This window comes from Oncorhynchus nerka, linkage group LG8 (assembly GCF_034236695.1).
Source record: "Oncorhynchus nerka isolate Pitt River linkage group LG8, Oner_Uvic_2.0, whole genome shotgun sequence".
Classification (NCBI taxonomy): domain Eukaryota; kingdom Metazoa; phylum Chordata; class Actinopteri; order Salmoniformes; family Salmonidae; genus Oncorhynchus; species Oncorhynchus nerka.
Genome location: NC_088403.1, coordinates 55,490,734 through 55,506,934, shown reverse-complemented (window position 1 = coordinate 55,506,934; position 16,201 = coordinate 55,490,734). Strand labels below are relative to the sequence as shown.

At 43.1% G+C, this 16,201-nt stretch overlaps 1 protein-coding gene across 4 annotated transcripts; it reads right to left on the bottom strand.

The window, feature by feature from the left end:
• Positions 1–118: 118 nt before the first annotated feature.
• On the bottom strand, positions 119–15,263 carry LOC115133606 (cellular tumor antigen p53-like). Of its 4 annotated transcripts, none has more exons than XM_029667018.2 (11): positions 15,125–15,262; positions 13,429–13,584; positions 13,166–13,232; positions 12,716–12,952; positions 9,979–10,165; positions 9,571–9,683; positions 9,060–9,169; positions 1,819–1,949; positions 1,652–1,749; positions 1,402–1,505; positions 119–1,229 (listed from the first exon to the last, which is right to left on the bottom strand). In XM_029667018.2, exons 2-11 carry the CDS (start codon positions 13,485–13,487, stop codon positions 1,142–1,144), a joined length of 1,194 nt encoding a protein of 397 aa, XP_029522878.1. In that variant the 5' UTR covers positions 13,488–13,584; positions 15,125–15,262; the 3' UTR covers positions 119–1,141. The 4 variants fall into 4 exon arrangements, with proteins under 4 accessions (XP_029522878.1, XP_029522880.1, XP_029522876.1 ...); XM_029667020.2 differs by having other exon boundaries at positions 12,716–12,922; XM_029667016.2 differs by having other exon boundaries at positions 1,652–1,949; positions 15,125–15,263.
• Between the last annotated feature and the right edge of the window lie 938 nt (positions 15,264–16,201).

The window sequence follows — 16,201 nt, the reverse complement described above, 5'->3', positions numbered from 1 at the left end:
TTACGGGTAGTCTCTAGACAACCTTGTCACCTTGTTCATCCGCAGGGACTTTGTATATAAAAAAAAAACTCAACTCAAAAGACTGCAGGTACTGAGAAAAGACTGAGGATTTTAAGTATTACTTAAGAAATTGCTTTAATTGATTTTAAAAGTTCCCTGAAATGTTTCCTTTCCCCCTAAACAAAATAGAGCCCCATGTCTCAGCACCGAATGACATCAAAAAGAGTTTCCATCAGAGAACGATAAATTAAACAAATATACATGTGCCAAGTGTATCATAATCATAGTATCAGACCGCTTCACAAGAGAGAACTCAAATGTATTTTTTTTTTAACAATGAATAAAACATTCTGATAACCAGAGCTACAAGTAAAAACAAAAGGGGCAAAATAAAGTCAAGGTTTCAGGGGGAGGGATAACAGCAGTTATGTTCAACAGGTATAAAAAATACTAACAGGCAACTGGCCAATTAACTGGTAACAAAGCATCGTGGCTAGGCAGGTCAAGATATGAATACTTGATTTAATTGGTCCAAATCATAAAAGCACAAGCTAAAGTGCTGTTTGGGGGACAGGTGAGGAGGAGGAAGTCCCACCAGATGGTTAAGGCAGTGGGAGGAGGGGTCTTAGCTTACCTAGCTAATTTTAAACAAAACCCTAGGCCCTACACTTACGCAGTTTGTGTTGTACTGAAATTGTTGGACTGGTATCCGAAATATGGTGAAAATCCCAACATGGTACTTGTACTATCTGAGAAGGTCCGGTCACAATTTTCCTAGCTGTCAAAAGATCCGGATGGACAGTAATTTACCGTCATATAAAAAAACAATACAATAAAAAATTAAACTTTTTACACAGTTTGAACTGTTTTGAAGCTAATTTCCTGCAATTCTACACATTTTGCCATGTCTTGCATGTTCATATGACTACATTTATTAAAATGTTGGTCCGTCCCTATTGACCCCTTTCTGGGTCCAGCGTATGGCTGTCTAGGTGGAGCTATTACCATCTTGCTAATATCTATCCTTTCAGAAGTGCCTACATGTAGGGACTAGGGTTTGTTATTGGGCATTTAACTTGGGAGTCGCAACTTAATGTTGGTCTGGAATAGACAGGAGAATAAGGACCGACATGTCCTGGCCTTAGTCCGAGTCGCTCCTGTCTTCCTTTGTAAGCAGCCGCTTTCCGCTCTTCGGGGCCATTGCTTCTTGCTTGAGGATCTTTGCGGAACTAAGAAAGACAAATACAGGACAAACAGAGGGTGAGACTGTTTACCATTGAGAGGAGAACATGTATGTTGCAGGTAATAGGGGGGGGGGTGGGGGGTAATGCATGTAAATGGTACATGGGGATTTTAGGGAGAAGTTTCTGTCGTCAGGATGGCTGCCGCTGGTAGCTTTACCCTTTTTTCTTGTATTTCTCCTGCTCAGCGGGAGGAATGTGGTCCATCAGCTCCAGACTGTCATTGATCTTCTTGAGCCACTCATAGTGCTCTCGGCCACGGACCTGAGAGGAGAGGGAGGAAGTGAGAGGGGATTTCCCTTGGGCACAACCATGCAGTAGAGATACACAAATTCTCCCTCACAAAAGTGCCTCTGTCTGTCAGCTTGTTTGTGTGTGTGTGTGTGTGTGTGTGTGTGTTATTCCCTCACCTGCAACAAAAATACATTGTCCTTGTCTTCATCCTCGGTGCTGGAGCCATTCTTGATCTTCTTGCTGGTCCCTGGAGGGGGCAGGGCCTGTTGGGACTCTGAGGGGAGAGGAGACAATGTCAACAATGACATAGGAGACGAGGGTTGAGACGTGGCCCGAGTCTTACTTCTCTTGGAGCCGTTGGTGGTCTTTGTCCCGTTCAGAACTTTGTTTGTGTTCTCTTCTTCGGTCTTGCGGTCCCGGCCGGGACAGGCACACACACGGACCTCGAAACAACGGCGACCCAAAACCTGACCCCTAGAAAGGAAGCAAAGGGGTGAAGAATAGTGAAAGTTAGAGGCAATAAACTCACGGGGAGCAAAACACACTAGGGATGTGCATCTTTCACTTCCAAGATGATTCGATATGCACCTAGATACAGTGCATTCGGAAAGTATTAACCTTTTTGGGATAGGGGGCAGCATTTTCACTTTTGGATGAATAGCGTGCCCAGAGTGCCTTCTACTGCCTTCTACTCAGTCCCAGATGCTAATATATGCATATTATTATTAGTATTGGATATAAAACGCTGAAGTTTCTAAAACTGTTTGAAAGATGTCTGAGTATGGCAGGCGAAAACCTGAGAAAAATCCAACCAGGAAGTGGGAAATCTGAGGTTTGTAGTTTTTCAAAGCTTGGCCAACCGAATACAGTGTCTATGGGGTCAAGTTGCACTTCCTAAGGCTTCCACTAGATGTCAACCGTCTTTAGAAACTTGTTTCAGGCTTCTGCTATAAAGGAGGGGGGAATGGGAGCTGAATGAGTCATGGGTCTGGCAGAGTGTCTCAGGCTCGTGATGCACGCTCACGACAGAGTTAGCTCTCGTTCCAGTGCTTTTTTTCAGACAATGGAATTCTCCAGTTGAAACCTTACTGATGATTTATGTTAAAAACATCCTAAAGATTGATTCCATACATCGTTTGACATGGTTCTACGACCTGTAACGTAACTTTTCGAGTTTGGACGTAGTGCTCGTGCCTCATGAAGATGGATTACTGGGCTTAACACGCTAACAAATGGCTATTTGGACATTAATGATGGACTTTATGGAACAAATCAGTCATTTATTGTCGAACTGGGATTCCTGGGAGTGCATTCTGATGAAGATCAAAGATCAAATGTTATTTCTAACTTCTGTTGACTCCAACATGACGGATATTTCTTTGGCTGGATTGGGCTCTGAGCGTCGTACTCAGATTATGCTTTTTCCTTCATTTTTTTTTAGAAATCTGACACAGCGGTTGCATTAAGGAGAAGTGTCTTTAATTCTGTGAATAACACTTGGACCTTTTAATCAATGTTTTATGAGTATTTCTGCAAAATCACCGGATGTTTTGGAATCAAAACATTACTGCATGTAATGCGCCAATGTAAACAGATTTTTGGATATAAATATGCACATTATCGAACAAAACACATGTATTGTGTAACATGATGTCCTATGAGTGTCATCTGATCAAAGGTTAGTGATTAATTTTATCTATATTTCTGCTTTTTGTGACTCCTATCTTTGATGGAAAAATGGCGGTGTTTTTTTTTTACTTGGCTATCACCTAACAATCATGTTGTGCTTTCGCTGTAAAGCCCTTTTGAAATCAGACACGATGGGTAGATTAACAAGAAGTTTCTTTCATTTGCTGTATTGGACTTGTTAATGTGTGAAAGTTACATTACATTTCGCGCGCTGCCTTTTCAGCGGAATGTTGTCGAGGGGTTCCGCTAGCGGAACGCCTGCCCTAGAAAGACCCCTTGACTTTTGACATCGTTACTTTACAGCCTTATTCTAAAATAGATTAAATTGTTTCCCCCCCTTCAAGCTACACACAATACCCCATAATGACAAAACAAAAATAGTTTCTATTTTTTAGCAAAAAATTATAACCTGAAAAATTAAATTTACATAAGTATTCAGACCCTTTACTCAGTACTTTGTTGCAGCACCTTTGGCAGCGATTACAGCCTAGCCCAAGAGTCTTCTTGGGTATGACGCTACAAGCTTGGCATACCTGTATTTGGGGAGTTTCTCCCATTCTCTGCAGATCTACTCAAGCTCTGTCAGGTTGGATGTGGCGCGTCGCTGCACAGCTATTTTCAGGTTTCTCCAGAGATACTCGATCAGGTTCAAGTCCTGGCTTTCACTGGGCCACTCAAGGACATTCAGAGACTTGTCCCGAAGCCACTCCTGCGTTGTCTTGGCTGTGTGCTTAGGGTCATTGTCCTGTTGGGAGGTGAGCCTTTGCCCCAGTCTGAGGTCCTGGGTGCCCTGAAGCAGGTTTTCATCAAGGATCCCTCTGTACTTTGCGCCATTCAACTGTACCCTCGATCCTGACTAGTCTCCCAGTCCCTGCCGCTGAAAAACATACCCACAGCATGATGCTGCCACCACCATGCTTCTCCAGACATGACACTTGGCATTCAGGCCAAAGAGTCCTTTAGGTGCCTTTTGGCAAACGCCAAGGGGGCTGTCATGTGCCTTTTAAAGAGTGGCTTCCGTCTGGCCACTACTAAAGGCCTGTTTAGAGGAGTGCTACAGAGATGGTTGTCCTTCTGGAAGGTTCTCCCATCTCCACAGAGGATCTTGGGTTCTTGTTCACCTCTTTGACCAAGGCCCTTCTCCCCCAATTGCTCAGTTTGGCCGGGCGGCCAGCTCTAGGAAGAGTCTAGGTGGTTCCAAAATTCTCCCATTTAAGAATGGAGGCCACTGTGGACCTTCAATGCTGCAGACATTCTTTGTTACCCTTCTCCAGATCTGTGCCTCGACACAATCGTGTCTCTGGAGCTCTACGGACAATTCTGTCAACCTCATGGTTTGGTTTTTGCTCTGACATGCACTGTCAACTGTGGGACCTTATATAGACAGGTGTGTGCCTTTCTAAATCATGTCCAATCAATTGAATTTACCAAAGGTTGACTCCAATGAGTTGAAGAAACATCTCAAGGATGATCAATGGAAACAGGATGCACCTGAGCTCAATTTCGAGTATCATAGCAAAGGTTCTGAATACTTATAAAAAAATAAAACGTATTTACATAAATTAGCAAAACCCTGTTTTCGCTTTGTCATTGTGGGGTATAGTGTGTAGATTGAGTAACTTATTTCATTTAATCCATTTTAGAATAAGGGTATAATGTAACAATGTGGAAAAAGGGGTCTGAATACTTTCAATGCACTGTATATGGGATACAATACATTTTTAGTTTGAAACCATTCAGTGCGATTAGAGAAACGAATTGACTCGGTGTGATAAGATGCACTAACTTCTGTTGCATAAACATTCACTTTCCATTCTAAATTCAAATCTGCTGCTGATGGAGCTCATGAGCTGGGCCTCTCCGAGTTGGATCTGTTGGAGCAGACTTGTGCGCGTACATGCGTAAATCGTGTGTATAGTTGTCTCTCAAGTTTGGCGTTCAGCTTTTTCGCGCCGGACGCTTTATCTGCTCCACCACGCACCTGTCTGGTAAGGTTGAACGCCTCCTCTCCCACTCAGCCTCCCGACCAAAGCTCTCCCAAGCGGGTGGGCCATCTGCTCCAGTTACCTGCTACTTGGATCCCACCCGGCGATCTACTCCCCGTCTGCCCTGGCCTGTCTCCCAGTCTGGTACAGGTACCCCCGCCACACTCCCCCGAGCTTTCGCTTGGCTCCAGCACACACTCACGCCGTAGACTTTGGACTGATCTGAATTTTTACCTAGGCTAATTAACTTGTGAATCTTATGTGAGCTTTATTCAGAATTGCTTTTCATTAACTAGCATCGGTCTACTATTTATTAATCTCAGACTTTTATAGCCTATTGGACTCAGAGCCACGTTATTGTGTTGGGGCGATTGGCTCAACTTACAATGTCTAACCTCAAGCCATTTCACTTTTTTCTTGTGCTATTTGCTCCATGACTCCTGCACACTTTGTTGAGTATGTAGTTGCTCATTTACCAGAACGTGGATTAGACAATGTTCGTTCCCACCCTCGCGACAAACTTCTTTATTGGTTACATGTACTCTAGGCCTCCCATCCTATTCTAACCCTCTCTCGCTGGCTTTGTATTCATGTTACCTGATGAAATTGTGGTACAATATGATCTTGTTGCCACCTGATGCACATTCAAATGTCATTAAAAATATCAACACTGCAGAGTTCTCCCTGTCCTCTACCGTGCCCTGGAAATGTGCATGAACACACTGGCCCGTCTACGGTTGCTAGTCACAATTCTGATATTTGCTTTTATGATTTCTGCCCTTGTAAAAGCCTTGGTTGTCTGCACGTTAACACTAGACGCTTATTAACTGAAATGGATCCATTGAAAGTGTGGGTTCACAGCTCCAATCCAGATATGTTGGTCATTATTGAGACATGGTTAAGAAAGAATGTTCTGATGTTAAACTTCCAGGTTATAACCTTTTTCGGCAAGACAGATCTTCCAAAGATGGGGGAGTGGCCATCTTTACCAAGGATCACCCTCAGTGCTCGGTTGTCTCCAACAGGTCCCCAAACAATTTGATTTGCTGGTTTTAAGCATTAAGCTTTCAAATAGCTCTTTGTTGACTGTTGCTGAGTGCTATCGTCCTCCATCAGCACCAGCCTGTACCCTACCTGCCCTAAGCGCTCTCATGGCCCTTTACACCAAGTCTTAATTTGTCCTGCTAGGTGACCTAAACCAGTACATGCCTAAACCACCTGGCCAAGTTAAAACAATGGGACTCCCTAAATCTCTCTGATCACCAATCCCACATGGAATGACCCCAAATACCAAGAAAAGTCTACTCTCCTTGACGTTATCCTCACAAATAATCCTGATTAGTATCAGTCTGGTGTTTTCTGTAATGACCTTAAGTGATCACTGTTTTACAGCTTGTGTTCGTAATGGCTGCCCAGTGAAAATGACTTCTCCGGATTCGTCATAGACGCTTGCTGAAATGCTTTCCTTCATGACCTGGCCTCTGTAAATTGGTATAGAGTCAGCTTGATCCCCTTTGTTGAAGATGCTTGGAACCTCTTTTTTTGTTGCATCTTTTCAGTGGTATTGTTAACAAGCATGCCCCCATAAAGAAAATTAACAACAGGATCAGCCCCTGGTTCGACCGTGATCTGGCAGTGTTACTCCACCTCAAAAACACCATTTTGCGAAAGGCTCTGAAAGAGCGTATATGGCTAGGGCCTCCCGGGTGGTGCAGTGGTCTAGGGCACTGCATCGCAGCGCTAGCTGTGCCACCAGAGAATCTGGGTTTGCACCCAGGCTCTGTCGCAGCCGGCCGTGACCGGGAGGTCCGTGGGGCAACGCACAATTGGCCTAGCGTCATCCGGGTTAGACCGGTAGGGATATCCTTGTCTCATCGCGCACCAGCGACTCCGGACCGGGCACAGTGCGCGCTAACCAAGGTCGCCAGGTGCACAGTGTTTCCTCCGACACATTGGTGTGGCTGGCTTCCGGGTTGGATGCGCGCTGTGTTAAAAAGCAGTGCGGCTTGGTTGGGTTGTGTTTCGGAGTACGCATGGCTTTCGACCTTCGTCTCTCCCGAGCCCGTACGGGAGTTGTAACGATGGGACAAGATAGTAATTACTAACAATTGGATACCACGAAATTGGGGAGAAAAAGGGGGTCAAAAAAAATGTAAGAAAAGGAAACAAAGAGTATGGCTGAGCTCTTTAAAAATCACTTTATTAAGTCAGGATTCCTATGACTCAGACACGCCTCCTTCATATACTAGCCCTTCCAATGTGACTATTCCCAACGCTCCACCCTCTTTCCCCCCTGCCCTGCTACACAGCTTCTCCCTAAACTCATTTAGATCGTTTCGTCTGTGTGGTTGGAAGGCAGTGCTTAGTATGCAGTGCTTGGAAGGCAGCCACATTGATCTCCCCCTTTAAATAAAAGGAAGCAATCTTAATTGTTATACTATTTTTCAAAAGTGTTGGAAAAACTTGTCAATAAACTGACTGGCTTTCTTGATGTCTATAGTATTATATCTGGTATGCAATCTGGTTTCTGCTCAGGTTATGATTGTGTCACTGCAACTTTAAGGTCCTCAATGTCACCATTGCCTGTGACGAAGCAATTTTGTGCTGCTATCTTAATGGACAAAGCTTTTGATACGGTACACCATTCCAAACTTCTGGGTCGGCTAAGGAGTATTGGTGTCTCAAAGGGGTCTTTGGCCTGGTTTGCTAACTACCTCTCTCAAAGAGTGCAATGTGTAAAGTCAGAAAATCTGCTGTCTCAGTCACTGCCTGTCACCAAGGGAGTACCCCAAGGCTTGATCCTAGGCCCCATGCTCTTCTCAATTTACATCAACAACATAGGTCAGGCAGTAGGAAGCGCCCTCGTCCAATTATATGCAGATAGTCTTTTACCCAGCTGGCCCCTACACGGATTTTGTGTTGTAGAGACTTCAACAAAGCTTTCAGTGTTCAGACAGCTTTCTTTGCCCTTAACATTCTTCTGAACACCTTCGAAACCAAAAAGGTATTGTGGTCGTGTAATAAGATTTCACCACTGTCTCATAATTTAATGGTATAGACCAGTGGTGGGCAAACTTTTTGGCTCGAGGGCCACATCGGGATTTTGAAATTCAACGGATGGTCGCATTTTTTGGGGGACCAATTGTTTGTTAAAACAATTTGCGGGGGCCTCCCGAGTGGCGCAGCGGTTTAAAGGCACTGCATCGCAGCGGTCGTCACTACAGACCCGGGTTCGATCCCAGGCTGTCACACAGCTGGCCGTGACTGGGAGACCCATTGGCCCAGTGTCGTCCAGGTTAGGAGAGGGTTTGGCAGGCTGAGATGTCCTTTTCCCACCACCATCTAGCGACTCCTGTGGTGTACTGGGCGCATGCACGCTGACCAGGTGTATGGTGTTTCCGCCGATACATTGGTGCAGCTGGCTTTCGGGTTAAGCAAGCAATGTGTCAAGAAGCAGCGTGGTTTGGCTGGGTCGTGTTTTGGAGGACGCACGGCTCTCGAACTTCGCATCTCCCGAGTCCGTACTGGAGTTGCAGCGATGACACAAGACTAACTTCCAGTTGGATACCACGAAATGTCTCGCGGGCCGGTTTGAAGTGCCGGCAGGCTGAAGGCACGGACGCAGTTGTCACAAAATATGAGGTATTTTCAGAAGGTAGAAAGTAATTTAGCACATTGTTTTTGTAGGCGATTCTTAACGTTTGAACCAATTTTTGTGACAGATGCATGCTACATTTGGATCGGAGTCCCGCTGGCAGACGCACTCGTATCTTAAATTTTTCAACCGGGGACAGATCATACATCCCTAAAAAAAACACACATTACGGAAAATGTAACGCAAACTCAGACCCTGATGCGCAATTTCCAAAATAAACAAACACAGTGAGAAGGGATATGGAGAGACACTTACTCCTGGGTCTCCAGGGTCAGGATGGTGAGGATGGGCCGCCTGTTCATACCACCCATGCAACTGGAGTTACACATGAAGTTCAGGAGAACAGTAGTCGTTTCAGAGCCCAGCTATACAAACACATATACACAATGGTAAGCTTCACTTGAACGTACATTGACAAATGCAAAATAGACAGATGTCTCTATGAAAGTGTCAAGAGAAATGGCAAATAAAATACCATTGATAAGAATGAATAGAACGGTCTTGGAAGCTCAAATCCAGCCAATTTAACTGGTAAACGCATGGGTCCATAATGGCTTCCTGGTATGGTGATATAATGATTTCCATGGTAATGTAGAATGTTCATTCAAATGATACAAACTGACGTGGCTATTGTTTAAATAATTTCATTTGAGTTGATTCAACAAATCGCAGAACAGATTGATGGGGTACACTTCCTGCCTTGCTCATCTGGGTACACTTGCAATGGGGAGGACCGTTCTATTAATGCTCTTTCTATATGGTATACCTGAGGAGGCTCATAGGGCAGCAGCACACTTTGACGCTTGGTGTTTCCATCCTCCAGGTATTGAGCCCACTGGCTCCCCTCCACCCTAATCAAGTGACTGCGGTGGACTACGCCTAGACAAAAAAAAACAGGAAGTAGACAAGTAGTGAGGGGGAGTCTCCTCTGTTTCTGAGACAATATTTTACATGGAGTGAAGGTATACCTCATCTCTCTGAGACCATGGAGAATATTACGATTAGATTTGCATGGGTTTCATTTACTCTTTATTTGTTTACATGGCTAAATACAAAAACCGAGCCAAAATAAAATCATGCATATTAATCCATTTTTCCCCCCACTCTAAGGGCAAAATATTTATTATCTTCATCAGTTTTGAATGTTTACCTTAGACTATAAACACACACCCACCTTCATTGTTATCTGAGGCGCTCTGGTGGTGGGGGCAGCGCCGGACCACCTCAGAGACATGCTCAGACTTCTTGTAGATAGCGGTGGCCCTGAGGATGGCTCCTGGCGGGGGATCCATGGCCATCAACACCTCCACAGGGCACGTCTTAGCCAGCTGGCAGTACAGCTTGTTCAGCTGCACAGAATACTGGGAGGGGAGCGAAAACAATGAGCAACCAGTTGTATGTGCCTATAGGAATTTTATTTTGTGAAACAAAGTGGTGAATTGAATTGATAAAAAGTGGAAAAAAATAAGCACTTTGGTGAAGTTAATTCACTTTGGAGATATTTTGTGTGTGTGAGTATTATCCGTTTATAAAGTTTACATAAAATACTGAACACTAGCAAAGGGTGGGCTTAACACCTACAGGTATAAGATCATAATACACATGAACAATTATATTAATATGCTGAAGAAATCGTAAATACCCTGTTTATAACTATACATTTTGACCAAAAGGGCTGCATTTTAACCCTTTCCATAATGGAGCCCTTGTGTGGAACATGCCCTGTCATGTCAGACCCATGCATTACTGCAACCTACCAGCATGCAACTCCTCAGTTCCAATGAATGAGTTGCAGGGGGCGTTAGTTTGAGGGCAGCACACCCTAACACAAGCCTGATAGACCTATCATAGTACGGTGACATGTGAGTCACTGTGGAAACCTTGCTGCTATTGGCTGTTTTAATCCAAATACTTTTTCGCCAAAACCTTGAGTTTCAGCAAATCGTCACAATGAACTGGATTCCAGTTGAATGTAACCACAGGGAATTAGAATGAGTGGAATATCCTTCATCTCTGTCTGAGGTAAAGTAACTGCAATTTACTGTAATTAATTGATTGAAATGAGACCATGGATTGGTTTGAAGCCATTTTACTGTTACTTTTTTGACAATCACAATAGTACAATAGTACCTTAATCAAAATACTTCAAAATAGATGTTTCCTCCAGAAGAGAAAAGTAATTCTAAAGTTGAAAGAGAGAGATCAATAGAGTATATATATATATATATATATATATATATATATATATATATATAGCATGTGAATATACAGAGACAAGGCTTCTTAAAGGGTGGGGCTGGACCCCATGGAAGGCTGTGTTTCATTCCTATAGAGTATCACAGTATGAGTCATAATACCCATAAAGCCTAGCAGTCAAACAAGGAAAGGGTTCCAACCATTTGTCCACCATAAATTTTTCCCACTGAGCAGTGGTTCCCAAACTGTGAGGCTCATTCTAGCTTTAAACGTCCTCTTGAAAATTAGAATAGTAGAATGCACAAGGTGCAATTTCTATATTTGGCAGTGTGCATCATCAGTTTATCTTGTCATGTTAGTCATTGCATACCTTAGAAAGCGATTTATAACTTGCCAGAAATGTCCAGCTCAACTAGTCCATGTCAGCCAAAGTGTTTTTAGGTGGGTTTTATAGCCCATAGATATTGTAATTTGTGTCACTCAAATATCACATGAATACCCATTAGACATGCCAAAACGTATAGAATTGCTAAAAAATCTGATTTAAACCTGCTAAATGTTCTCCGCCAACAAGAGGGGTGTGAAAAGTGTTTCATGAACATTGTTAGTGCCCATAGAAATAGACGTGGCGCAGAATGTCCCCCAATGCTAGGGGCCCTGAGGGAAAAAGTGTGGGAACCCCGGCCATAGGGGATTTTTAGAAACACTTAAAATAAGGGCTGTGTTTTGTTTAGACTTACCCTGGTGTGACGTTTTGATAACCACGTAAATCGCTCTAGGACAAGGTGACTTATAATATATTCGCCTGTATTTACCCCTCAAATTAAATGTGCAGCTATTTAGTTGCTAATGTGGCTATCGTAAAGAACTATAAATGCCGTGACTGACTTGAGGCAAAGCTAAGAATCTTTGGATTAATTATCTAATGTTAATTCAAATTTGTAATGATTAAATTGGCTAAATGTCTTTAAAATGTATAATTCTGAAGTGTCTTGTGCAAGTTTTAAATGGGGCGGCAGGTAGCCTAGTGGTTAGAGTGTTGGACTAGTAACTGAAAGGTTGCAAGATCAAATCCCTGAGGTGACAAGGTAAAAATCTGTTGTTCTGCCCCTGAACAAGGCAGTTAACCCACTGTTCCTAGACCTTCATTGAAAATAAGAATTTGTTCTTAAAAGGTCAAAAAGAATATATGTTTTAATGGACACAATACCTGTTAGCAAAGGAGTCAGCTAGAGATGACGTGCAGGAGCCTGCAGGGATTTGTAGTATTCCATCATGTCTACTCTGATGCTAATTAGCATTTTCGAAACAGAATAAATAGAGCCGAATATATTGATTGAAAAAGTCACCTTGTTTGAGAGAGATTTACATACTTACACGCCAGGGTAAGCCCACGCAAAACACATCACTTATTTTAAGTGATAAATGAACATATTATCATGAATTATGAACTGGGTGGTCTGAGCATTGGTAAAATATTTTCACTGTTCTAATTACAATAATAACCAGTTTATAAAAGGCAACTCTGGAGTTTGTGGTATATGGCCAATATACCACGGCTAAGGGCTGTATTCAGGCACTTCTGTTGGGCAGAAGAACAGCCCTTAGCCATGGTATATTGGCCATATATACCACACCTCCTCGGGCCTTAACTATACGTGTGTGCATGTATTCAGGCATGAGCATGTGCAGTAAGCCATATGCATGACACTCACAGTGGAGGTGACAGACTTGGCGGTACCCGACTTCTGGAATCGCAGCTGGAAGCCGTGCTTCCCAGGGTAGTCGTTGGTGGAGGGGACAGTGGAGGCGGGAGGAGGCACGCTGTCCAGGGTTGACACAGAGGGCTCCACAACCGGGGGCTCCAGCAGTTCAAACAGCACCTCGTCAAAGACCTTGTGGAGAGTCGCGTCAGGAAGGAGCTGTGAGGGAGGTAAGTGGATGCCATTTATCTACAGAGGAGTAAAGCATTCAAGTTATTAGTTGCTTGTTACATTTCTGTCTGAATAATGAAACAGGAGTGCCCACCATGGAAATCAAATTACCAGAGAAAAAAAATCAAACTCAAACAATTACTGGGGGGGGGGACTCATTAGCCCATTCTAAAAATGTGTGGCGTCACAAAAATACTTCCTTTACATCATGAGGTAGACAATCAAACGTACCGAGACATCCAGGTCAGACCAGTTTTCAGTAGCAACCAGTGGAATACTGGGCCCCTGAGGTGTCATACTATAGAAAAGAAATCACCGGATCAGTCATTATTATGGCCCTGAAAAGACCTATGCAGAAAAGGTGCTTTAATACATTGAACAATGTCTCTGGGCTTCCACTCACACAGAACCACGTCGATCTAGTCTAGAAGCAGCTACCTACCTTGGTAGTCTTAGACAGAAGTCTGTGGTCCTAAAGGTTGTTCAAAACTTACTTGCTCTCCCAAAGCTGCTGGAAGGAACATTGGCCCAGGGGGGGGCTGAGCTCTTCCATCCTGTATCCGTTCACTTTCTCGACAGCTCACAAGACCGTTTGGGAGGAGAGGATTGGACACAGGGACACGAGGAGGGAGGGAGGAAGGCGATAGGATCTAGGAGAGAGAGCACACCCATGTAATTAGTTAAGAAAAAAATCTATACTAGTTTTAGCAGCTACCGGTGTCTTCAAAACAATACATTTATGGAATGAGTGGGGAAAGGGGGACAACAGCTCCCAAGTGGCACAGCAGTCTAAGGCAGTGCATCTCAGTGCTAGAGGCGTCACTACAGACCCTGGGTCGGGTCCAGGCTGTATCACAAACGACAGTGATTGGGAGTCCCATAGGGCGGCGCACAATTAGCCCAGTGTCGTCCTGGTTAGGGTTTGGCCAGGGTAGGCCGTCATTGTAAATAGGAAATTGTTCTTAACTGACTTGCCTAGTTAAATAAATAAAAATTAAAAGGCTAGAATGCAGACAGGGGACGGGTAATGACCGACTGGGTTGTGTAGTTAGCTAGACAGCAATGTGAGCAAGTGGTGCCACGGTATTAGGCTAATCCTCATCTAAATCTATGATTAACTTGCAACCCACCCTATACAGAGAGAAATAATAAAGGTGTCTTTATGTATGCCATGGTTCATTGGACAGAGCCTATGAGGAAAATTAACATCGTTGTTGTAGGGCAGGGATCATCAACTAGACTTCTACATTTGTATATGATCACATGTCTCTCTTATGCGTGGGAATACTTGGGAACATTTTTTTTACTTAAATCACTTGAAGCGGATTTCCTGGGGGTTTTGCAGTCATGTCTGACAATGAAAATTAAAAAAAAAAAAAAAGACTATTTTTTTCTCAGAGAACTTGGGGGCAAAATAAAACCACCTGTGGGCCAAATCCAGTTGGGGAACCCTGTTCTAAGGTAAAGTTAAAAGAATACACGGTGAAAATAAGATCTATGGTAAACACAGGCTTAGGATATCTTATTTCTTGTTCTATGAGAACCAGCTAAAGACTTTTGGTAAATTCTTTAGAATTTATGTACTAATAAAAACGGTTTCATAATTCAAAAAGATCATGTTAACTGGCATAGACCGCTTTCGGTATTCCCAAACACTGCCGCACGAGGGAGATGCGCGCAAATTGTTAGATAAAAGTTATTATTATAAATATTATAAATATGAATTTCAGTACCATGCGGAAAGGCCGCCGTTGTACATGAAACACATTGGTACAGATAAGCCTTTTCAGAATTGACCTTTTTACAAGTATCGACTGAAGGTGGCTCAATCTTGTTTCTGACAAATCGCGCGAGGGTTTGAGCGTTCCTCAGTTATGGCCTAGCATGTCCTAGCTAATTAGCGAGCAGGTTAGACACCCAAAACAGTCTGAAACGTAAGCGATTCGTGATCATCATCATCCCACTTCCATGTCATATAATACTACAATGTGTAGTGGTTAAATTTGTATTAATACAACGAAATACAAGACACACCAAACTTCACCCACCATCTTCCACTAAAATCTGCTAGCTCAGCTGTAAGCTTGACTGGCTTTTTTAACTAGAATCTCAAATCAACAACGACCACAAACTTTTCCAGGCAAAATAACTTGCTACGCTGCCTAAAATAAATAAAACATGGATTTATACCTCGCCTCCCGTTTATGAATATTTTCTTGCAGCACCTTGGTTCTCTGTCAATGCAATCCGTAGCAGCTATAAAGCAAAATATTTTGTTTCAGTGAAAAGCGTGCATTTCGGGGATTTCCCCAATAACCAGAATTAGGGGAGGGGCTGTGCAGAGTTCACAGGCCACCAATCAGAGGCCGCGCCCACCGAGGTGTATGTTTTTAAATGAAATTGCGCGAAATATTAAGTGGATACATTTTACATTTTGGTATTGCTAAAATTATATTGGCTGAATGCAGGAATGAAAACAAATATTGTGGCGTTTGAGGCACACCATTCATTGCACACGGGTTATCAATGCGTTGTATCATCACATTGAATTGCATAGTTCATGTTTTGTGATAATAATGTCTGATAATGATGTCTAATTTCTCAGATTATGTGCATGTCCAAAGATTATGAACTCATGCAAAATTATTTCCTTCAAAATAAAATAAAAATATATAAAAAGTTGCATTCATTTAGAAAAGACATGCCTGCTCCTCAAAATGTCCCTATTTCAACTGTTATAACGGCTTAATGTAATTCACCAATATTCATTCTTCCACCCTAGTTGATATGCCTAAATTATGGAATATTGTTGATGATGAGTCGATAGGCTACTAGCATTGATGGCACTAGTAGCCCTGCTATTAAGAGGGATAGCTGACTAGCTGACCTTTGAGTGAATATTCAAGCTTGTTTATTTGTCATGTACACATGATATGAGAATAAGAGCACCTCCTCCCAGCTGCCAACTGCACTGAGGCTAGGAAACAGTGTCACCACCGATAAATCCATAATAATTTAGAATTTCAATAAGCATATTTCTACGGCTGGCCTTGCTTTCCACCTGGCTACCGCTAACCAGTTCAACAGCCTCGCACCCCCCACAGCAACTTTCCGAAGCCTCCCCCATTTCTCTTTCACCCAAATCCAAATAGCTGATGTTCTGAAAGAGCTGCAAAATCTGGACCCCTACAAATCAGCCCGGCTAGACAATCTGGACGCTCTCTTTCTAAAATGATCTGCCAAAATTGTTGCAACCCCTATTACTAG

Bases quoted from the DNA above. Each gene is read 5' to 3' on its own strand.
- LOC115133606 (XM_029667016.2), bottom strand. From the start codon at position 13,487: ATGGAAGAGCTCAGCCCCCCCCTGGGCCAATGTTCCTTCCAGCAGCTT. The intron at 10,166-12,715 runs GTGAGTGTCATG...CTCCCCTCCCAG, and splicing joins CCAAGTCTGTCACCTCCACT to TATTCTGTGCAGCTGAACAA. The intron at 1,230-1,401 runs GTAAAGCTACCA...TGTCTTTCTTAG, and splicing joins GAGAAATACAAGAAAAAAGG to TTCCGCAAAGATCCTCAAGC.